We start from the raw sequence: 24,558 nt of genomic DNA on the forward strand, positions 1-24,558 counted from the left end.
TGTCCCACAGATGTATATTTCATCTAAAACACAGTGAATGGTATCCAGCTAAATTCAGCAATTTTATGCTGAATTTAATGGAAAAGTCCTGTTTGTGCACACTCTTTCATACAAATCAATAAACCTGCAAAGTAACTGACTCTGTGTGCATTAACTATAGTACTACAGTATTCTCAGGAAACTGATGCTATAATTTATGCACAGAAATGTGATGTATGCATAAACACGCAGAGTGCTATGGCTATATTTGCTTTTTGTTGTAGAAAACATTTTGTAGATTTTGTAGAAAATAGCAATCCAGAGTGAACTGTCAATTTTCTAAATTCAATTTCTAAGAGTATTTTGTGCAAATGGAAAACAAAAGTAAAAAAAGACTGATTCCAAAACTTGAAAAGAAAAAGGCTGAAAGACAGCTGTATTTTTTGGCCACTGAAGAAATTTCAGAGAAAACAATTTAAAAAGAAAGTAATGAATGATCCATTTCCCCTCTTAATTTACACTGTTGGAAAAAATCACGATAATGTTTCTATCAAAACAAGCCTTTGGAGAAGAATAAATTAATTCAATTTTCTGGTTTCAAGCCTCCAAGCACCTGTCAGGTATCGTAGTCGTATAAAAAGCAGGTCCCTGCCCATCTGCAACCAACTCCAGAAGGGAACCAACTTAGAACCTATGATTATTAAAAAATAATAAACATTATGTTATATGTACATATAGAAGGCAGTTACTTCAGAATTACCAACATTAAATTTTTAATTTGCCCTGAAACTGTTGTTAAATTTATAGTTCTAACGTGAAATGTAGCAAAGAGGCACAAAGTTATAATTTCAGGTGAGAATGGACAATATTCAGTTGTACAGGTAGTCCTCGCTTAACAACCATTTAACAATGGTTTGAAGTTATGACAGCCTTGGAAAAAAGTGCTTTATCACCTGTACTCACCCTTATGACTGTCGCAAACCATTGCACCACCCCCCGTGATCATGTGATCATGACTTGATACCCTTTTTACAGTGGTCATTAAGTGAATCACTGTGATCGTTAAAACAAATCACTGCAGTCATTAAGTGAATCACATGGTCGTTAAGAGAATTCTGGCAAAAAAGTGCATTGGAGAAGCCGGATTTGTTTAACGACCATGGTAATTCACTTAAAGACTGTGGTGATTTGCTTAACAACCATCGTAAAAATGGTCGTAAAATTTTATCTGGTCCCATTTAACGACCAATTTTCTGGTCTGTATTGTGGTCGTTAAGTGAGGACTGCCTGTATCATTTTGCTAGCAGATTATTCTTCCCACATTTTCCACTCCCCACATTCACTTCAGAGAGTTGGGATGCTCCAAAGCAGATCTGCGTGGAGAGTTTGCATGGGCAAAGATTTGCTTAGGTAATGGTAAATGTATCCATTTTTAAAATACTATTTGAAATTAAATTAAATTAAATTAAATTAAATTAAATTACTAAAAATGCTACCTAATATAGCATAACCAATTTCTATATCCTTAGAGAGGATTAGAATTGGATGTAGCGTATAGAGAAAGCTACTAGACTATTCTCAAAATAACTATGTTATTTAACCCTGTCATAATTTCCCTGTAGGCATGGTTTTATATCTTTGCTCCACCAGTGATCAAAATACATTCCTGAGTGCCTCCAGTTTTAGGCATATTTACAATAAATTGTACTGGATCCCCCCAAATCCTGACTATTTTAACTAATTTTACTTTCAATGGGTCACTTATCATATTTTTGAGAACAGATCCAGATTGGAATATCTATGGACTGGAATGTTCTGAGTAATAGGAAAAAAACAAAGCACATGGCCCACTCAGAAGCCACTGTGATTCTGCTAGTTGTGAAAGAGGACAAGAAGTGCTAAAAAGACTTACAATTAGTTGCTGGAGTTGGGAAGTATGTATCTCGTCCCTTCCTTTGCAGCAATCTCCACATACCCATTTCCAATTTAATTTAATTGTGCTGTTTTTTAAGTTTTACTATTAGAATTAATGTTACCAAGTGGCTAAAGGTTTGGTATGTATGCACTCTGTGTATGCGTCACTAGTTATAAGCTTTATGGTACATTTAAGAAATTGGAAAAACTGGCCTTTGTTGATTTGGTTGTTCATTTCTATATATAACACTGGCTCACGTTTTGCTGATAAGCATTTATTCAACTGTTGATACTATTGGTAAAGCATGCAAAACTCTAATAGTGCTGGCTTCTTTTATTTTGCTGTTATAATATCAACAAATGCTATTGATATAAAAACAACAGCTTTTTTCTGTAGCCAGCAGTGTTTGGAAGTAAGTCACTCCACAGGATAGCAGTGGATGATACCTTCAAACTAGAAGATGGTAACTAATTTCTAAACTGAAGAATGTAAGAACATTAGCTCATTGCATTAGTGTTAGCCTAAGGATTAGAGTACAGAGTTCTCCGTTATGTTACAAAAATCAGAAGGACTTAGGTAGCACCTTTTCAGATTTACAAATTTTATTAAAAGGCTAAGCTTTTGTGGAGACAATTCACTTCAAATTGTTTTGAGTTTTATTCTGTTGAAATGCAGTGAAATTGGAGTATTACAATGGAGTGTTTTGAGGTCAAAACAAAGACTTGTTTTGTGTTGGTAAAATCACTGGAATAATTTAGGAATTATGTTCAGATTTCAGCAGTAAAGATAAAGAGAAGGAAGGAAGGAAGGAAGGAAGGAAGGAAGGAAGGAAGGAAGGAAGGAAGGAAGGAAGGAAGGAAGGAAGGAAGGAAGGAAGGAAGGAAGGTAGTTGATTGCTAATGAAAACGTCTGTCTGATTACAGCACATTTTCTCTCTGAATCATTGCCCAGTAGAGATCCTTTTATCTCCTACAACACCATAATCTTTATTAACAACTAGAAAAAAACTGATAGAAATCCACTGAAAAATAAACAGTTCTATAACATATTATATTGACATTGAGGGGTAAAGCATATTAGTAGACTAGCGAGCAGCATGCAAAAGAAGCCCTATGTGTAGGAAATGGCTTCATTTTCTTGATAACCATATTAGAAAGTTTTGTGGAGTGAATATTTAACCTTTGTATATTATTGTGGGGAATATCTTAAGACTGCTGAACCTGTGGAACTCACCTAATCTCTAGAATTGATCTTTACTGACACAAAAGTAAAATGTTCAACTGACCTTCAATTTCTGTCCAGTTGACAGCAATCTCTACTATTGGTATTTTAAAGCACTGAGCTATGTAAAGAAGTTCCACATCGAAAGCCCTGCAACAGAAGATCAGAATGAATATTTACAGGATTCTTGTAAGCATAATGAATTGGCTTAACAATATGACAATAAAGATGTTGCCAATCACTAATTTTTTTATGATGAAATAAAAAATAACTTTGCTACATCTGTTTCCCATTCTTCCAACTTTAAAAAAAAGATATTTCTATATTCATTCATTCATTCATTCATTCATTCATTCATTCATTCATTCATTCAATATATAACCCACCTTAATCCTCTAAGCAACTCTAGGCTACATACAACATATTAAAAAATAAATAAAACAAAACAGTAGTAATAATAAAAAACTGAATTACTATTATCAGGGAAGGCAATACCAAGGACCTGGTAATTTAAAAACCCAGTGCCCTGACTTAGGACCTACTGAAAGGGCCACATAGTAAACCTATATAGTAAGGCCTATATAATAAATAATAAAGACCTATATAATAAAGCTAAGAATATATCTGATTAAAATATTGAGGCTTAAAACTAAAATTTATATAATTTTGATTAATAATTTTGATTATAATAGTAAAACCTACTGAAAGGGCCACATTTTTGTTGTTGTTCAGTCATTAAATCATGTCCCACTCTTTGTGACCCCGTGAACCATATCATGCTAGGCCTTCCTGTTCTTCACTGCCTCCCAGTTTGCTCAGTTTCATGTTCATTGCTTCAGTGATGCTATCTAACCATCTCATCCTCTGCCGTCCCCTTCTCCTTTTGCCTTCAATCTTTCCCAGCATCAGGGTCTTTTCCAAAGAGTCATCACTTTGCATTAGGTGCCCAAAGTATCTGAGCTTCAGCTTCAGTATCAAACCTTCCAACGAGCAGTCCGGGTTGATTTCCTTTAGGATTGACTGGTTTGATCTTCTGGCAGTCCAAGGGACTCCTAAGAGTCTTCTCCAGCACCAAAATTCAAAGGCATCAATTCTTCGGCGCTCAGCCTTCCTTATGGTTCAGCTTTCACAGGCATACATTGCTACTGTGCTACATACATATGCTAAAAACCATAGCTTTGATTATGCGGATCTTTATCGGCAAGGTGATGTCTCTGCTTTTTAATATGCTGTCTAGGTTTGCCATAGCTTTCCTCCCAAGGAGCAAGCATCTTTTAATTTCATGGCTGCAGTTTCCATCTACAGTGATCTTGGAGCCCAAATAAATTAAGTCTGTTACTGCTTCCATTTCTACCCCTATTTGTCAGGAATTGATGGGTCCAGATGCCATGATCTTAGTTTTTTTAATGTTGAGTTTCAAGCCAGCTTTCACACTCTCCTCTTTCGCCCTCATCAAGAGGCTCTTTAGTTCTTCTTCACTTTCTGCCATTAGGGTGGTATCGTCTGTATATCCAAGGTTATTGATATTTCTCCCTGCAATCTTAATTCTGGCTTATGATTCTTCCAGCCTGGCATTTCTCATGACGTACTCTGCATATAAGTTAAATAAGCAGGGTGACAGTATACAGCCTTGTTGTACTCCTTTCCCTATTTTGAACCAATTGGTTGTTCCATGACTGTTTCTAACTGTTGCTTCTTGGCCTGCATATAGATTTCTCAGGAGACAGGTAAGGTGGTCTGATACCCCCATCTCTTTAAGAATTTGCCACAGTTTGTTGTGATCCACACAATCGAAGGCTTTTGCATAGTCAATGAAGCAGAAGTAGATTTTTTCTGGAACTCTCGTGCTTTCTCCATGATCCAGTGAATGTTGGCAATTTGATCTCTAGTTCCTCTGCCTCTTTGAAACCCAGCTTGTACATCCGGTAGTTCTCGGTTCACGTACTGCTGAAGCCTAGCTTGTAGGATTTTGAGCATAACCTTGCTAGCATGTGAAATGAGCTCAATTGTGCGGTAGTTTGAGCATTCTTTGGCATTGCCCTTTTTTGGAATTGGAACATAAACTGACCCTTTCCAATCCCGTGGGCACTGTTGAATTTTCCAAACTTGTTGGCATATTGAGTGCAGCACTTTAACAGCATCATCTTTTAGTATTTTAAATAGCTCAGCTGGAATACTGTCATCTCCGCCAGCTTTGTTGTTAGCAATGCTTCCTAAGGCCCACTTGACTTCGCTCTCTAGGATGTCCAGCTCAAGGTCAGTGACCACACTATCGTGGACATCAGGGACATTAAGATCTTTCTTGTATAGTTCTTCTGTGTATTCTTGCCACCTCTTCTTAATCTCTTCTGCTTCTGTTAGGTCCCTGCCTTTTTTGTCCTTTATCATGCCCATCTTTGCACTAAACGTTCCCTTGATATCTCCAATTTTCTTGAAGAGATCTCTACTCTTCCCCTTTCTATTGTTTTCCTCGATTTCTCTGTATCGTTCATTTAAGAAGGCCTTCTTATCTCTCCTTGCTATTCTCTGGAAATCTGCATTCAGTTGTTTATATCTTTCCCTTTCACCTTTGCTTTTCGCATTCCTTCTTTCCACAGCTGTGTAAAGCCTCACCAGACAGCCATTTTATAAAATACCTTTGTTTTACAGAGTAAATATTCCCCCCATCCTTTATAGGCAGATATAAAGAACGAACCTGGTCCAGGGTCCAGTGCTTTGCTGTGTCTCTTGAGTCTGGTCAATCTAATTGGGTATGGTTTAAAAAAGAACCCATGGCAATTGGTGGTAGCTGTGGGATTACTCAGACTCAAAAGTATAGTGCACGAAAAGTAAAAAAAGGCCTTAGCTGCTCAAGGAAGAGAATTTGGCCCTCACAGACCTCAGAATTTGGCCCTCACAGAATTTGCAGCCAATTCTGGATACAAAGATCAGAACCCTCACTAGAGCCTACACCAAACAAAAAGAGATGGAAAAGGTAGAAGGGACTGCTTCTCCTTTGGACACAGAGGAGGCTACTATTCTGGTAGAGACAGGTATTCAGCCTAAGCTTGTAGTTAAAGAAGAAGACAGAATAGCCAGAAAAGGGGCTAGGCCCAGATACTGTATGTGGGTCAATATCATATCTGAAATGTTGAGGCAACAGCAAGAAGAAAGGTTTTGATCAATTAAAAAAGAGGAGGAAGAGCAGATCTGGAAGGAGACAGAGAGGAAGATATCAAAATCCCTAAATTAACCGAGGAAGAAGATATAAAAGCCTATTTTACTACATGTGAAAGGGCTGATACTTCTTGTAAATGGCCTGAGAGTGAATGGGTGCCTCGACTGGCCCCCAGTTTAACAGCAAAAGCTTTAAGGGCTCTAAGCTAGAGAAGCAACTGATTATTATGTTAAAGAGGTAATCCTATACCAATACAGTTTAACTCCCTTATACTGCAGTGGTTTAGGAGCTACCTTTATGACTACAGTGGCCATATTTTCTTGGAAAAAAATAAAGGACAAATCTGAAAAAGAAGCAAATCTAAAGAGGTTCATAAGGCTAAAAAAAATTGTTTATGTTTATAACTTGGCTGTACAAAGGAAAATTCAAGAGCAAAACCAAGAAAAACTTTACAAAAATGCATATTTTTATAAAAAAATCTAAAATCAAACAGTATATGTAAATTTATTTTAAAAAGACAATTCAATTTTCACACAAATATGAAAGACTGCATTTGATTGGTAAAAGTTAAATGACCAAAATAAAGGACAAAAGTGAGTTTTTGAAAAATAAATAAATCCTAAAGACGGCTTTCTGAAATAAAGGACTGTCCTTTATAATAAAGGCTGTATGGTTGCTGTACTTAGGACAAACATGAAGGGGTTTGTGAATTGTGGGCAAGGCTGGAAGACCTAGGTAGAAAATGGTAGCGGCCAGATGAAAGGAGCAAAGAAAAAGTGATGGAAGTAGTAATTTTAGAATAGTTTCTACATGTACTCCCTACCAAAGTAAGATTTTGGGTGTAGGAGCACCACCCAGAAACAGGCCAACAGGCAGTAAAATTGGCTAAGAATTACCAGGCAGCAAAACAAACAAACAAACAAAACAGTGGATGATTGGGAGGGAGATATTGAAGCAGAAAGGAAAATAAGAAAGCCTGTGTCAGAAAGTAGGAACCATAAAGAATGGGAAGGGTTGAAGGAGAAAGGTGTAAATAAGCCTTTGGCTCCTGCCCAAATGAAAGGAAGACACTGATAGAGAGACTCACAGTTGTTACATCTATGGGAAAAGTGGACATTTATCCAAAGATTGTAAAAACCAGAGGAAACAGGGAATATCTGTGGTAGTTCAAGCATCTCTGGGGAACAAAATTATAGTTTCAACAAAACTTAATGTCAGACTATCAGAGGCCTGGTGGATACTGGGAGTAGAATGACTTTTGTATGTTCTCACTTAGTAAAAAAGGCAGTATAGTATGTAGGAAAAGAGACTCTCACAAGTGTGTTTGTGCAAACTGAGCTGGTCCCATTGGTTAAAGCCAGAATGCAGGCAAAGGGAAATGTAATGTAAAATGTAAAAGTATGTAACCATGTAACCTAGTGATTGAACCGATTGGCTTCAGGGAAGAGGCTAAGGAAGTAGGAGTAACCACAAGAACCCAAACTAAGGCAGAAGTGAAGAAGGAGCAGAAACAGGAGGGGATGGAACCTAGGATCCTTCCCAGCCATGCCAATTTAATAGGGGAAGTGCAATGCCCTAGACAGGAGAACATCTTATGAAAGGCAGATAAAGCCAGAGGCGTAGACACTCTAAATGGGAGATTGATTTAGGGCCCTTACAAAAGAAGGATCTCACCTTAAAACACTGTTGGTTAGTGGCAGCACAGGAAGGAAACATCCAGATTACAAGAAAAATCAGGGTTGCTGTTTTGAATCAGGCTCCATTGATGTACAAAGGAACAAATAGTAGTTCCCCAGAAATATTGCAAGGCTATATTGGAACTAACCATGAAAATCCATGGTCAGGACATACAGGTAGAGATCGTACAAATTTAGAATATTAGATTTAGAATTAACTGGCCAGGGTTTAGTAAAGATGTGGCCTATTACTGTAGATCCTGCCCTGTTTGTCAACTAGTGAAACCAAAAGGGGAACAAGATAAAGTTCCATTGGAGACAGTGTTCTTAATTTCCACTTCCTTTTTCAAATTAGTTATGGATATTGTGGGCCTTCTGCCCCAATCCAATAAACAAATATTTCCTAGTTGTATGTGATTAAGCAACTCGCTATTCAGAATCAGAGGCAATCTCGAGGGGTTTTGGACAGTATTAAGGAAGGGTGGTGTGAAAACGAAGAAGACCCTAAGAATTTAATATAATATACATTAACCCAGAGAAACAAGTTAAAGGCGGTAGAACACATTGCCCAAGAACATTTAGAAACAGCCAGGGAAGAACAGAAGATAAGGGTTTAAAACCAAAGCAATTCAATGTAGGAGACCAAGTACTATTATTATTGCATAGTAGAGAAAGCAAACTACAGGCAAAGTGGCAGGGCTCCTATATAGTAAGGAGAAAAACTGGGCCAGTGTATTATGAAACTGAACTGGAAGAAGGAAAAAAAGAAAATCTAACATGCTAATCTCTTAAGAAAATAGCATGACAGAACTGAACTTGGGACGGCTTTGCTTGTGCTAAAAGAAAGAAAACCAGAATCGTTGGATCAAGCCTGGGTTGTGGTACTGTAACCATCACAAGGAAAAGTGCCTATTAGTTCTGACTTATCTGAAAGTCAAAAGAAAGATTTGGAAGAGTCATTACATGACTTTAAAAATATGTTCACCATGCAGTCAGGCTTAATGGAACTGGTGGAACATTGGATATATTCCCACCAGGGTCACCCAAGGCATGAAGGTCATCTCAGCTGCCCAGCTAAAGGTCATTAAGGATGAACATGAAAAAAAACTGCCAAAGATGGAAAAAGAGAAGAAAGCAAACTGGATGTCAAAACAAATGATGGAAATTGCTAGGAAGAGAAGTGAAGCCAAAGCCAAGAAAGAAAAAAATCTCAGGAAAGACCTTAACAAAGAATTTCAGAGAACTGTTAGAAGAGACAAGAAGCAGTATTACAACATTTATAAAGACACTGAAGATGGAAACAGATGGAAACATGGAAAATCTTCCAAAAGAACTCTGAACTCTAAGAAAGTGGCCATCCTCTCTTTCCAAGGGGTGATCAGGGCCACAGGAATAACTCTAGGTTCCCTCTGAAACCCAACTGGGTCCATTAGACACCTAGGGCAGACTGATTAAATAGATCTTTCCTTCTGGAGGCTGCAGAGAACTCTAGAGCTAACAGAGTGATTTGACCATGGCATGAAACTGATAGTATTATCTCTCAATTCCAGGTAATACTGCCACTGTCCCAAGAGAAAAATCAAGTCTCAAATGTTACCATTGCTATGAATTGGGCTCATAACAACTTGGGTCAGGTACATGGTTGTCATGAAATCCCAAGAATCTATGCCCATGGAAGGCAAATTAAAGTCTCCCAGTACTGTTTGTCTGGGGAACGTCACCACCAACCCAGCTGTAGCTTCAAGCAGCTCAAGTAAGGAGGCAAGGAGGTTGGTATAGTAGCAGCAATCCTATCTGATCCCTGGAACCCAGTTTCACCAGCAAAGTCTCACAGCTGGCTATCTGAAAACCACTAGTGTCTCTTAAATGATTATGGCCACCCCATTCATATATGAGTAAGAAGCCCTAATATATGTAAAACATTTTTTGAAAAAGGGGGGGGGGGGCTTTTTCTTTTTTTTCCCCCCGTTGATTAAATAAATACCAAATTTTTTAAAAAGTAGATTTGAACTGGGACAGGAATGCATCCTTTTAGATTTTACTATCTAAATGATACCCTAGAGCAGGCCTGTATAACTGTGGTATAGGCCTGTGGTATTTTTGGTAGGGATGCGGTGGTGCAGCAGCTTAATGATGTTGGAAGTTGCTGGCCAGAAATGGTCGACACTTCAGCGGTTTGAGCCCAAGCTCCACATGGCGGGGTGAGCTCCCGTCTTGTGCCCTCAGCTCCTGCCCACCTAACAGCTCGAAAGCATAAGTGAGTAGATAAATAGGTACTCTCACCCTGGTGGGAGGAAAAATGCTGGCGGCACCTTGCATGGGAAAACGGGAATCGGTTGCTGGACCCAATGCAACGGAAGAGACTTGATTTCCTGTGACCGCCAGCTGGGTTCTGCCCTAGGAAGGAAGCAATGGCAAACCACTTCTGAAAAAAACCTTGCCAGGAAAACTGCAGGGACTTGTCCAGGCAGTCTCCGTAGAATTGGTCACGACTGAAAGCGGATTAAAAAAAATTTTTTTTTTGAAAACTCAACAAATCCATTGCTGCCAAACATTGCTGCCACCAGGAAGGAGCCATCAACACCTAGTTTTTTGCAGCCATCTCCCCTCCAAAAGACATGCTGCTGAGCACCTCTAAGCCTCACTGACACTGCCAGCTCCATAAATGCTGCCATGCTGCTAGCCACTGAACAGCTGTTCCTTTGCAGCCTGCTATTATTTTTAATTTATCAGTGTGGCCCTTTCCCTTCAATGTGTTATGCTGGCCTGCCCTAGAGACCAATACAAGTGACTCTTCTAAATCTGGGTAAGAGCAAGAGTCTTCATCAGTTAAAAATAAGAAGTCCCACTGAGTATACAAAAGCCTTTGCAAATGCCTAAAAGCTGATAAATTCCAGTCATAAAATTACTTAGCATATATATGTACATAATGGACTATGCACCATAAACTTGCATACATTACCAGTTTCCAATTAACTTAAAGAAATATACCAACCAACGTTCTATATGAAGAGCTGAAAATGTCCGAGAAGCAGCCTCCCGGGTAAAGAGCTTAAAACCACATTGTGTGTCTCTGATATCCTTAACACAAAGGAACCTGACTAGAAAGTGGAATCCATACATGAGAAAGGTCCGGAAGTATGAACGCTGCAAACAAAATACACAAACTATTACGTGTCTGAAGTAAAGAAAATGCTTGAATGCATTCCAAAACTTTTCTGTTTTCATAATCATGATCCTTACCAGAATAATATATATTTAAACTGCATTCTTTGTAACAAGTATAAGAAATGAAAAAAATATTTTCTACAGTATAAATATACAGAAGTGCAAGAATAGCTAGAGCAGCACTGATATGTATATCAAAAGGGATCACATATTAGGTCTGTAATGCTGCTTGCCAGCAGTGCTATGTGTGCACCCACACAAACCCTGAAGCACCTTTCTTTCTTTGAATCCAAAGTACCATACAGCCCTACTGTACCCTTTATTTTCAACATATTTCTATAGTTATATTCAATCAAGAGATGGGCACTTTAAATAAAATTTGAAATATAATTGAATTTATAACCCTCCTTTTGCAATGTACATGTTGAACTTGTACTAAATGATCTGAGACACTCTCCAACAAAGCAGAAAATACACTATCAGCAATATGTGACCATCCAGACACATGTTCCCTTTAAACCCCAGTAAGTATTTAAATTGTTTACTACTAGTGTTTCTCAGTGGTTCACCAATCAAATTATTTTAATAACAAAAACACAATCCTAAACAAATCAGTAGATTAGAACCTTTGTTGGAGCATTTTGTAAAGTTCCAAGAATCTTCTGTCAGTTGACCATCTTGGTTCAATTCATGAAGATTATCTTTCTTGTTCATTCTATTACTAATTCACTTTACTTCAAGCCTCTGTAGGTAATAATTACCCCAATTTCTCTTTGATATGCTTTTAAATCCCAAATAGTATTTTATAAAATAATCTATAATTTAAGAGATCACCTTTGTCATTTTATTATCTCTGTCAGTTTGTGGCTATGCAACTCTTCAAATTTGTGTAAACACTTTTAGTAATTATTTATATGATCTCTGGAATAATGAGTTTGAATCTCCTATCATGGTAAACTAGCAGACAGTTGCTTTAAATAACATGAAATCAGTTTCCTGTGTTCTTAAAAGGAGGTTACTACAGCAACAAAAACAAAAAAAAAATCCATGTTTATTGGCTATGCCAGATGATGTTTAATAAGTGTTGGTTATAACCAACTTGCTTTTGGAGATACAACTCAGGACTGGAACATTAACTAATATGGTTTGAACCTATCCTATTGTCCCATTTTGCAATAAAATCGACAGGGTTGTTCAATGTTCCTGAATTGACCTCCATGTTCTACTTGGCTATATCCCTTGTATTTGAAATCTATTAAGATATCAGGTATTGTGAATTTTTCATGTCTGGGGACCAGCTAAAACAATTACCATAAAACACTGGAAAGATAAATCTGCACCTGATCTGCAGTAATGGTCAACTGATATGTGACATTTGTTAACATTTGATTTTTTTTTTCCAACAAAGGGGCAAGGAAGAAAACTTGGAGGGAGGGGATTTGGAGTTGTTCTATTTAAAAGGAACCCAGGCCTCCCCCCTCTTACTTTAAGTTTTTTTTTATTATTATTTTAAATTAGTGGTTACATTATATTGTTGTATGTATACTTTTTCTTCTCTTAATTAGTTTGATCTAACAAAAAATATTTTAAAATAACCCTCTTCAATTTAGAGACCACAGTACAGAGATTTTGGTAATTTTGTTAGAAATACTCAGTACTAATGTATTTCTATTAGTTATCTAGGCTGACTTGTATACTGCTGGATAAGAGCCCGCATTCTGCATTCTAACCAGATATCATGCAGACTAGAGGATAAGATTTGATCTTAAAAAAGAAGGCATGCTCTTGATTCCTTTGTCTATAAAGAATACTAGTCTGACAGTACTTGCAGAAGAAAAACAGAGACAAGAGAAGTATACCTGTGCTATGCACTCCTTCTCCAGGTGAGCACGAGAGCCACAGGCAATAGCCATCATCTCCTAGAGGGAAAAACATTAACAGCTGTAAAGAAAGCAGAATAAAGAACAGATGGAGTTTCCAAATTACATATGTATAAGTACCTCACTTCAACTCATAAAAGCCACTGCATCTTCTTCCAAGTTGATGTGGTGGCTTTGTAAGCTGTTCCCTCTCTGTGTGAGACATTTGAAGCAAAGTGGACATGTACATACAGTATATGCAGAGAGAACTGGGAGGAGTTTCTAAAGCAGCCAGACAAGCCTGGAAAAAGATGCAGCTGTTTTCATTATTCAAAGAGAGATACTTTGTACATACTCCCATGAGATGCAAAACATTTATTTTGAAGAATCAGCTCAGCTGTAATATCAAACACTAAATTTAAAAAATAATGACAATAAGAAATAACAATTGTTTATAGTATTTCCAAAGGACATGCAAATAGCAACAGAGGGGGAAAATAGTGTATTGCTCATATTACTTTTCCATCAGCCCCAAAATTGAATTTGTTGAGCCAAAATTCCCTTATATGTAGAAAAAAATGGATATTCTACAGTAATCCCAAACTATAATGATCAAAGTAGGACACAGCATTCCAATCTGTATACAAACCTGGTAAAAGCTGTTTGCTCAAATCCTACACATTTCAAGGAATTAAATATGTTCAACTTTCTCTGGACTGTGTCTTAAGACTTAAAACAAGGAAACAACATTATAATATCTTCTCATTAATCCAACAAAAATCAGAAAAAGTAATCAAATAGAACCTCACAGGCCAGGGTTGGAGACTCTCAAGACCTTTTTCTACTTTTTCAATATCTTTAAATTTTGTAGCTCCATCAGCATCTGCCATCAATATTCTTTTCCCTCGTGAATTGAATATACCCTGTAGTTAAGAAACATGTAAGGGCCTAAATTAGTTCAGCAATTATTATGACAAGACAACAAGAAGTCATATTTTGTTTTGATACAACCCCCCAAAATATTAATCTAATTTAGGTGTTCTTAAACTTTCTGGCCAGTGGATATATTTAATATTTGGAGAGCACAGCATGAACACAATATTGTTGCTGGGATGTGTGTGTGTGGGGGGGGGGGTTGCCCATTCACAAGATGATTGCCACAATGGGCATGACCAGTCACTAACCACCAATTTGCCAGAGAGCAAATTGATGAAATTGCTTAACAGAATACCCACTAGGAATTTGCTCACTCCCAAACCAACTGCAGTGAGCCACCATTTTAATTCTCTAAAACTATCCAAGAACTTATGTGAAATCATACCTCTGGCAACTGGTGCTTTGCTTTGCATCATGCCAGCTTCCCTTTTAATTCTGTTTAAAATTAGAATAATCTTTAAAAAAATTAAAAACTAACATGGAGCAAGAAACTTGGCATATACTGACATGCTCATAGACTCCACATTCAAGACCCAAGGTCAACTTCATGAGGCTTTCTTTGGATTATGGATACAAACCCTAGCAATCTCTAGTCAAGAACAACACCAATGGTTCCAGACATGGGTGCTACTAGCCAGTTCAATTAGAAATTAAAATGAGGATGTGTATCAAGTCAGCATGCCTGGGCAATATATTTTATGTAGTAATTTTTATATATATATATCTCAAGGTGGTGAACATACCTAATACTCCTGCCTCCTATTTTCCCCACAACACAATGTGCTGAGAGAGAGCGACTGGCCCAAAGTCACCCAGCTGGCTTTCATGCCAAAGGGAGGCCTAGAACTCACAGTCTCCAGATTTCTAGGCCAGCACCTTAACCACTACACAAAACTGGCTCTCTGGTTAATTTTAAAGTTAATTGACATTTCTTGAAAAGACAAAATACCAAAACTCCATGTCTCTTAGGGAAAATTACAGGAAGTATATAACATTCTCTTTTGTATCCCTTTCAAAGAGATGGGCTCACCACATGATAGGAGAGAATGCAGTATTTCAAATGTGGCCATAAAAAAGGAACTACTGCTATATGCATTTATTTCAATATTAATTCCTATCACATGTCTTTCAAACTTGAAGGCAGCAACAATTTATGGACATAAGTATCATTAAAAAGTATGATTAAAAGTACACATTAAAAGTACTCCTAAAATACAAAAATTTAAAATTGACTTTTCAAATTTGGAATGGTAACCAGTAAATGTCTATGGGGTTTATGTGACTCAATTTAAAGAAACTTGGTTTAGTGGATATTGGACTTAACAGACAAAATCTGTAGATCCAAGTTTTGCTAAATTTCAAACAGAAAGAGACTTAATCTCAGTTATACAACAAAGTCAGTTGTTTGGCAAATCAATCTGAATAATATTCACCGCATCCCCTTAAAAGATATATTCAGTGTAATCTGTAAAATAGGTTTTCTCATGTAATTAGAGTGTTTGGGGGCTTAAAAATCCATTTGTTATTTAATAGGCATTTGGTTTAACAGAGATCCTTTCCCCTATTAATCCATTAAATCAAGCAGCTACTCTATGTTCCTTCTTAGAAAATAAGCACTATAGATTCTTTCTAATTATAGAAATTCAGGGAATATTATTTGAATTAAATTTAAATGTTCAAACTAAAAGGTAAACATTGAATAATTTTTTCTCTGAGAAAGAAAATAAGCAACTAAAAGGAAAAGCAGATAAGTTTATTACCATTCTGACAGCTCCGCCCTTTCCATGATTCCTCACCAGGGTGAGCACTCTCACTTTGTCATTACCATACTTCTTAACATACCTCAGTGCAACCTACAGAATATACATAAACCAGAATAAAACGTAATCACAATTTGAATGCTATGCTTGCTTTTAATTGATGCTCAAGACAGTTTCAAATATACATTAAATATAAATATATTATGATGCAAAAATATTTTTATGTTTAGAAGATGCCATTTGAGTTTTTCTAATCATTTTCCTGCCAAACAACTCACCTTCAATTCCTGAAGTTAAAAGCAAAAATTGTATTTGCTTGACTGGGAATTAAAAAGGAAATATACTGAGCAATTACATAATACCCATTAGATAATATTTTAGTTTTTATATTTTTTAGTGTTTTACATTTGTTTTAGGATTCAAATATTTAATGACTACATTTAACGTTAGAGAAAGTATTATTCTGTAAATTGAAAAGAGTAAGATGTATAATGCATAGGAAATGACACAGTGAACCCTAAACTGTAAGCAACTTTAAACTGACTTTGCAAACTATGGTTTGAAGCATTTTGGAAACTAGCTATAATTAAATTAGCCAGAGTTTGGAGGGTTCAGATAACACAGTGAACTGTGAGTAATGAAAAGTGACAGCTTTTAAACAGCTAGCTGTACCAAACGTCTAATCACATAAGAGAGGAAGGGAAGCACATGATCCTATGTATTTGTGGGGAGAAATATTATATAACTTCAAGGAACCTTCTATGAATCACTCTTGTAATTTTTTACAATTGCTATACAGTAGTGGTTGTTTTCCATGTGGCAAAGTGAAAGATAGTGAAAACAATTTACAAAGGCAGTTTTCTTGAGAACAGAAATTTGATACGTCTAGACATTCAGGGAAGAGTGAATATAATATTAAATAAATAAATAAATAAATGGGTGGGTGGGTGGGTGGGAAGGGCAGCTGGGGAAGCTGGGAGTTGTAGTATGAAGAGTGCCTGGGTGGAAAAAGCGGGCAGACGGCATGCTGTTTTTCAGGATGATATTATTATGGTTGATCGCAGTCAGCCAGATGTTCAGATTGGATTGGCATTTTAATCCACCTATTGAGTCCTTCCCAAGGACTGGGATAGACAGATGTTGTTTGATGGCGTTAAAGGTATTGTTGCAGGATATAAGCTGTTCCAAGTAAAGCTGCCTTTTGCAACTGACTGATGGTGATTTTGCCAATGCTGATGGTGTTCAAGTGGTGCTCCAGATGTTGTGGGATTGCACCTAAGATGCTTATAACTATTGGTCCTATCTTTGCTTTCTTTTCCAAAGTCGTTCTACTTCTGTTTGCAGGTCTTTATATTTTGTGATTTTCTCCAGTTCTTTCCCTTCTACTCTGCTGTCTCCAGGTATTGCAATGTCCACTATTCAGATGTTTTGTCTTTCTTATCAACAATTGTTAAGTCTGGGGTGTTATGTGGCAGGTGTTTGTCTGTTTGAATTCGAAAGTCCCAGAGCACTTTAGCGTCTTCATTTTCTATTACTTTGTCTGTTTTGTGGTCCCACCGGTTCTTACCTTTCAGGCAAATGGTTGTTGTTGTTATTGTTACTGTTGTTATTATTATTAAAGCACAAATGCCAGAAATGTGGAAGGATAAGGAAGAGCAACACTGCCAGCCTCTCTCTCCCCAGTTTGCACACATGCAGCGGCACTTATGTATCATGGGGGCTATGTGAAGCTGCTTTGCACATCCTGGCATGTTTTCTTCAGGGGGTGGGGGGCTTTTCTCACTGTTTCAAGGGAGAAGGTTTTCACCCATTGTGCCACTCTCGGTTGGTGGGGAGCTGCTCCAAGAGGGTGATGTGCATCACCCTGAGAATGCAGTCAAGCCCTGATGCTTTAATGGTGCCCCACGCAACAGTGATGTTGCAAAATGTCCATGTTAGAGACATTGTTCTTCAGCTCCTTGTTCTATCTTTTCAAAGAATCACTGAATCCTAGGGTTGGAAGGTACCTTGGAGGTCATCTTGTCCAACTCCCCTCTCCAGGGCAGGAAAGGTTATGCAATCTTTTCTTGAAGACCTGCAGGGGAGGAGCCCCCACAACTTCAGGCTGTCCCACTGCTGCATAGCTTTTTGTAAAAGATACCTCCTTTAAGTTATACAGTTCTGTGCAAAAGTTTTAGGCAGGTGTTAAAAAATGCTGTAAAGTAAGAATGCTTTCAAAAATATATATTGTAATTGTTTATGTTTATCAATTTACAAAATGCAATGTGAGCAAACAGAAGAAAAATCTAAATCAAATCAACATTTGGTGTGACTACCCTTTGGCTTCAACCAGTATCAATTCTTACACTTGCACACTTTGTACACTTGCACAAAGTCAGGGATCTTGTAGGATTAGAGGCATGTGTACAATTAACCAATTATACCAAGCAGGTGCTAATGATCATCAATTTCATATGTAGGTTGAAACACAGTCATTAACTGAAACAGAAACAGCTGTGTAGGAGGCTTAAAACTGGGTGAGGAACAGCCAAACTCTGCTACTAAGGTGAGGTTGTGGAAGACAGTTTCATGTCACAGGTCATACACCATAGCAAGACCAAGCACAGCAACAAGACACAAGGTAGTTATACTGCATCAGCAAGGTCTCTCCCAGGCAAAAAGTTCAAAGCAGACTGGGGCTTCAAGATCTGCTGTTCAAGCTCTTTTGAAGAAGCACAAAGAAACGGGCAACACTGAGGATCGTAGATGCAGTGGTCGGCCAAGGAAACTTAATGCAGCAGATGAAAGACACATCATGCTTACTTCCCTTTGACAGTGGAAGATGTCCAGCAGTGCCATCACCACAGAACTGGTGGAAACCAGTGGGGCCCAGGTACACCCATCTACTGTCTGGAGAAGTCTGGCCAAAAGTGGTCTTCGTGGAAGAATTGTGGCCAAAAAGCCATACCTCCGATGCGGAAACAAGGCTAAGTGACTCAACTATGCACAAAAACATAGGAACTGGGGTGCAGAAAAATGGCAGCAGGTGCTCTGGACTGATGAGTCCAAATCTGAATAAATTGGCTGCAGCAGGAGGCAGTTTGTTCGCCAAAGGGCTGGAGAACGGTACAAGAATGAGTCCTACAGACAACAGTGAAGCATGGTGGAGGTTCCTTGCAAGTTTGGGGCTGCATTTCTGCAAATGGAGTTGGAGATTTGGTCAGGATCAATGGTGACCTCAATGCTGAGAAATACAGAAGATACTTATCCATCATGCCAGACCATCAGGGAGGGATGTGATTGGACCCAAATTTATTCTGCAGCAGGACAACGACCCCAAACATACAGCCAATGTCATGAAGAACTATCTTCAGCATAAAGAAGAACAAGGAGTCCTGGAAGTGATGGTTTGGCACCCACAGAGCCCTGATCTCAACATGACTGAGTCTGTCTGGGATTACATGAAAAGACAGAAGGATTTGAGGCAGCCTACATCTACAGGAGATCTGTGGTTAGTTCTCCAAGATGTTTGGAACAACCTACCTGCCGAGTTCCTTCAAAAACTGTGTGCAGGTGTCCCTAGAAGAATTGATGCTGTTTTGAAGGCAAAGGGTGGTCACACCAAATATTGATTTGATTTGGGTTTTTCTTCTGTTCGCTCACTTTGCATTTTGTAAATTGATAAACATAAACAATTACAATATATATTTTTGAAATCGTTCTTTACAGCATTTTTTCACAGCTGCCTAAAACATTTGCACAGAACTGTATTTTAGTGGAATCTAGAACCAGTTGGATGCTTTTTCATGGCAATGAATGGAACAAATGTGACAGAATGGAGCCTGTTCAATTTTGAATGTGGTGAATGTTTTGTATCTTGGCTGCTGATTGTACTGGTTTAATGGTTTTAATATGGTTAGATTTTTAATTTGTTTTTTCTTCGTAATTTTTTAGATTGTTTTTGGAGTTTTAATTGTTGCGAGCCACCCAGAGTCATGAATGTGAAGCGGGTGGCTATACAATTTGAACAAATGAATATTCAGCATGTAGTGGCCAAAAAGCGAACTATAGTTTATTTTCCTTTCAACTTATCTTGCATATCTTAATTCTTGTGTTTAACTTTTGTTACTATAGAAATGATGAATAACCAAGCTCTTGTAGCAAGTACAACTCTAGACTAGCTAAAAACTATTTTTCTACTAAAACAATCTAAAGTTTCTTTTTCAATGACTGCTGACAAGCAATACCTGGATCATTTCCTTCAGTCATTTCCATAGAAGTACCATCCCAGAAAATCATCTCGAGTAAGATCATAATAGGTTATCAAGTTAATTTTTTTAGTTAAAAATACCAGCAATAGAATCAGAATAGTTTTAGTAAGAGGTCTAATATGTCAACAAATAAACACTAAAATATAACAAACAAAATATGAATAGTGAGAAATAGAAGTGTTGACATTCTAAAAATCATACTAATTAACCAGCGTGATGCAGCTTATCTGGAAATAGCCAGTGGAAGCAGATTTGAGTCCTTGAAATTTGGGCCTAATATATGTCACGCCACACAATAAATGTTCAGACATTTTAAAAACTACTCCATTTGTTTATGGGTTATGTACCTATCTCTTGTATGTTGTTAGCTATTTACAAGTAGCACAATTCCCTGCCATTTATGGAGTCTATAACATTTTTAATTGCATTCATTTTATTGAACCCTAATCACACTTGAGTCTAATCTCGCCAAAGAAAATATGACATGTAGAAGAAAATGAAGTCAATTATTTAAAATATTTCCTAATGACCTCTGTGAATTTGTGCTAATGCTTCATATAAATCTATACAATATTTGAACACAAATGCACAGAATGGGAATTATTTTAGACAAATATATAACAAATTATCATCACTTTGACAGATATGTCATGCTTATTCTGATAGAATCAGTTCTAGCTGTGAATTCTTTTACATATTCTGAATTGTTCTTCAAGGCTTTGCCATCACAAAGTGACATATAAACAAGGGAAAAGTGAAGAAACAAAAAATATTAGCAAATCTGCAGTATATATAGAAAAGCTACTCTGACATACATAGGCTCATACATTATCTCAGCTGAGTCTGAACTGAAGAGAAAGGTTTTCAGTTCTGAAGAGTTCATACATAATTATGACATACATAATCTCAGCTGAGTCTGAACTGAAGAGAAAGGTTTTCAGTTCTATATCACTGAACAAAAATGGCAACTTGTAAGATGGAGCCATCCCTGGCTAAATAATAGACACTGTAAATATCTTGGAATCTGTCCCTCAAAATAATAACACCAACAATAAAAAGATACGGAGTAGATAAAATTACCTTTTAAAGCTTTTTGGGATTGTGATTTTAAACATTAACAGGAAGCCTTTTTTAAAAAAAAACAAATACGGGTAGTGTTCAGGTTATGACCAGAATTGCTGTCACTAAGAGACATGGTCGTAAAGCACAATGTCACATGACTGTGCCACTTAGCAACAGCAATTCTGGCAGTCCTGGCTGCCATTACTAAGCAAGGACTATGCGGGTCATTATGTGAGGATCTCATGTGACCGCAACTTCCAAATTCCTGCCAGCTTCCCCATTGACTTTGCTTGTGGGAAGCCGGCAGGGAATGTTGGAAATCATGATCACGTGATCAAGGGGATGCTGCAATGGCCTGAACTCCAAGAATCCAAGTTTGAACGGTCGTTGAACGAGCGGTCATAACCATGAGGACCCCCTGTACTGCTGACAAAGTATTTAAAGTTTGTAAAACAGAACTTTATCTCCTACCTTTGTGGTTTGATCTCTGCTGCCATCATCAACCACTATGACCTCATATGTGAACAAAGGATCTTGTTTCTATAAAAATAAAAATAACCTTTTTTTTCATTTGACAGCATTATATGCTCCTTTACCATAGAAGATAAAAAATGTTATTTTCAAAAATGTTACTGGATTACTGCAAACACATACCTGTCTCTTCTCTAGATAAGCTAGAGCTTCATTCATCATTGATGGTACTGTAAGAATATGTGGAAAAAACAAAACTACAGATCTTGTTTCATTAAAACTACACTGGTGATAAAATAATTTATAAAGAAAAATATAATATTCTATATATAAAGATTTATTCTTACACCGTTCTTCCTCATTATATGAAGGTACTACTACAGAAAGTTCACATGTTGCAGGATCATGAAGGCTAGGCACAGATTCCTTCTTATCATTCAGAAAGAATTTCTCATCCTTGTATCCATAAATGCTTGGCAACCTTCCTGCAGTTATATGTGCAATGACAACAATCTGGGAGGGAAGTAAAAGAGGAGTGGTAGCTGATAGTTCTATAATATAACAATAATGCAATACTATTTTTGCAAGATGAAAAACATTCACTTTTAAATTATTAAGGAGAAGAGGGTATAGTTAAATAAAATTCAGAAAAAGAAGCAAATTGATAATCACAAACTCTAAGATTGTGTGCATTAGGGGAGAATATGCACTAACCAAAATGCAAACACAGAAGAAATTATAGTATTCAACATTTATGTGTAATAAATGAAATGAAGAAGAGAAAAAGAGATATGTTCTACTGTATGTTTATGAAACTAAGAGGAAGAGGAAAGATGTACTAGATCTGAATGAAAGTAATCTGATCTAAATTGTATGTGAAAAAGTATGAATTGGTGTTATTTATTTTGAGCTGCCTAGAGTCACCCTCTGGGGGAGATGGGCGGCATACAAATTTGATAGATAGATAGATAGATAGATAGATAGATAGATAGATAGATAGATAGATAGACAGACAGACAGACAGACAGACAGACAGATAAATACAGTGGTACCTTGGGTCACGAACTTAATTCGTTCCGCGACTCTGGTCACAACCCGAATTGGTCGCGACCCGAATCAAATTTTCCCATAAGGTTCAATGTAAATACGGTTAATCCGTTCTGACCCCTACGAATTTGGTCACCAACCGATTTTGGTCGCGACCCGAATCAAATTTTCTCATAAGGTTCAATGTAATTACGGTTAATCCATTCTGAACCATATGTATTTTTTTTTAAACCACAAAAATATGAAACAAAGTACAGTACAGTACAGTACGAAGAGAGAGAACACTAACCTTGCTCGAGGCGACTTCTGGCATGGAGGACAGGAAGGCGGGTGGGGAGGTGGTTATTGTTTGGAGGGAGAGTCCCCCTCCCTACAGGAAGCCACGACCACGTGTCACAGCAGGGAAAACGGCCGCGGATCTGTTCATCACCCGATGCGGAGTTCGCGAACGGAAGCAAAATTTTGCGAACGGTGCTGTTCATGACCCGAATTGGTCATGAACAGAAGCGTTCGTGACCCGAGGTACCACTGTAAATAAATATTTAGACTGTTGTGTGGGCATATGAGAGTAGGAATTTACAGGCTGATGATAGTTACATATCATGGTTTAGTAAATGGTTATCACAAAAAAGAGTGACCAGGATTAAAGCAGTACACTGAGCGTTTTGTATAGAGAGAATAAATGCGGACTGAAGTACAAAATAAATATATGAAGAGAGAGTAAATGGATTGAGAGGAAGCTGAATTATGGTGTTGATAAGCTCCTTAAAAAGAGAGATGAGAGTTTAAAGAACAAAAGGCAATATATGAATTGTGTAAAAATATGATAGAAGCAAGGATGGTTTGCAAAGATGAATGAACTAAAGACCTACACAAAAGAATACTGAATAGTGTTTATGTTAATTACATTAAGCTATATTTCTTTTGATTTTATCTTATCTCCTGCCTTTAATTTTTTCTGCTTACTACCTTTTACTCCTTTTCTGCACTTTGCATGATTTGTGTTGATGTATAAACACATTAGCATCTACACATAAGGTACTCCCTCCACTAAAAGGATTTTAGTTTGTCATTTAGGAAATGTTGAGTTCTATCCCTTTAAAAAAGTATATCAAATTTCCGAGTGAAAACTTCCCAAGGCAGCAGTCCAGACTTCTCTAACAAGGTAGTAAGAACACCTCAAAGGGCAGTATGCACCAGAAAGACCACAGTTCTACAAAACAACAGTGATTAGGAGCAATTTCAGTAAAGCTATAATGTAAACAAAGATTCATATGACTTGGGCTGCAAAATCTCAGAAAAAGAGGTGCAGAACGAAATGAGGAAACCCTAATGATATCCCAGTGTGACTGCAGAGTCAGAAGCAGTGTATGCACACATAGGTATTTACATATTCACATATTTTTCTTATTATTTGATATTAACTGATATAATTCTGTTACTGAACTTTTAAAATGTAATTTTATTTTATTATTTTAATATTTGTAAACCGCCTAAAGCCTGTGAGGACTGAGACGGTGATCTGCATAAATACAAACTTCAATAAAATGTACTGCACTGTAGGAAGGACGCTTTGCATGCATTCAGAGACACTTTTGTTACGTTTGCTGATTTAAAACTGAACCCCGGATATAATGAATCCCCTAAGCCAAATTTGCCTCAAATGTCAGGAAAATGGCAGAGAATAAATCTGGGGGCCGAGATTGTAAAAAAGAGAGCCCACAGGCAAGGAAGAGTTTGCCATTCTTCCTTCATCTCTTCGCCACCAAGATGCTTTAGGACTGGTCCCGCTCCCTTCTCACCAGAACCAGCCCTGCGGCCGCTAATATCACGATCCCTTCGACCAACCACACCAGTTCCATCATCGGCCGGTTCAGCACTTCATTCTCTGCTTAGCTGCGTTCAATTAGTGCTCAGGGCGACTCTTCGAAAGAGACACGGAGGCGGAAGAGAAGAATCACGAGGATGAGAAAGACTGAGCTTCCGGTGTGCAGAGTGGCCTATTGGCTAGGATGATTAGACCGGATGCGTGGACAACTAACTCAGAAAGAAAAGCT

The 24,558-nt window shown here is 37.5% G+C and overlaps 1 protein-coding gene across 5 annotated transcripts; it reads right to left on the reverse strand.

Annotated features, from left to right (window-relative positions):
• Nucleotides 1–387: 387 nt before the first annotated feature.
• On the reverse strand, nucleotides 388–24,467 carry ALG5 (ALG5 dolichyl-phosphate beta-glucosyltransferase). 5 transcript variants are annotated; one of them, XM_088147561.1, is made up of 12 exons: nucleotides 24,304–24,445; nucleotides 22,791–23,029; nucleotides 21,802–21,967; nucleotides 21,638–21,684; nucleotides 21,455–21,523; nucleotides 15,672–15,764; nucleotides 13,785–13,898; nucleotides 12,976–13,035; nucleotides 10,944–11,095; nucleotides 10,232–10,345; nucleotides 3,180–3,265; nucleotides 388–670 (listed from the first exon to the last, which is right to left on the reverse strand). In XM_088147561.1, exons 2-12 carry the CDS (start codon nucleotides 22,812–22,814, stop codon nucleotides 558–560), a joined length of 1,038 nt encoding a protein of 345 aa, XP_088003687.1. In that variant the 5' UTR covers nucleotides 22,815–23,029; nucleotides 24,304–24,445; the 3' UTR covers nucleotides 388–557. The 5 variants fall into 5 exon arrangements, with proteins under 5 accessions (XP_088003687.1, XP_088003686.1, XP_088003688.1 ...); XM_088147560.1 differs by lacking the exon at nucleotides 22,791–23,029 and having other exon boundaries at nucleotides 24,304–24,466; XM_088147562.1 differs by lacking the exon at nucleotides 22,791–23,029 and having other exon boundaries at nucleotides 24,355–24,460.
• Nucleotides 24,468–24,558: the final 91 nt, after the last annotated feature.

The sequence above is a fragment of the Python bivittatus genome, unplaced genomic scaffold, assembly GCF_059951505.1.
Source record: "Python bivittatus isolate LINGU-HERP-01145 unplaced genomic scaffold, Pbiv_v1 ctg000520_np1212, whole genome shotgun sequence".
NCBI lineage: Eukaryota > Metazoa > Chordata > Lepidosauria > Squamata > Pythonidae > Python > Python bivittatus.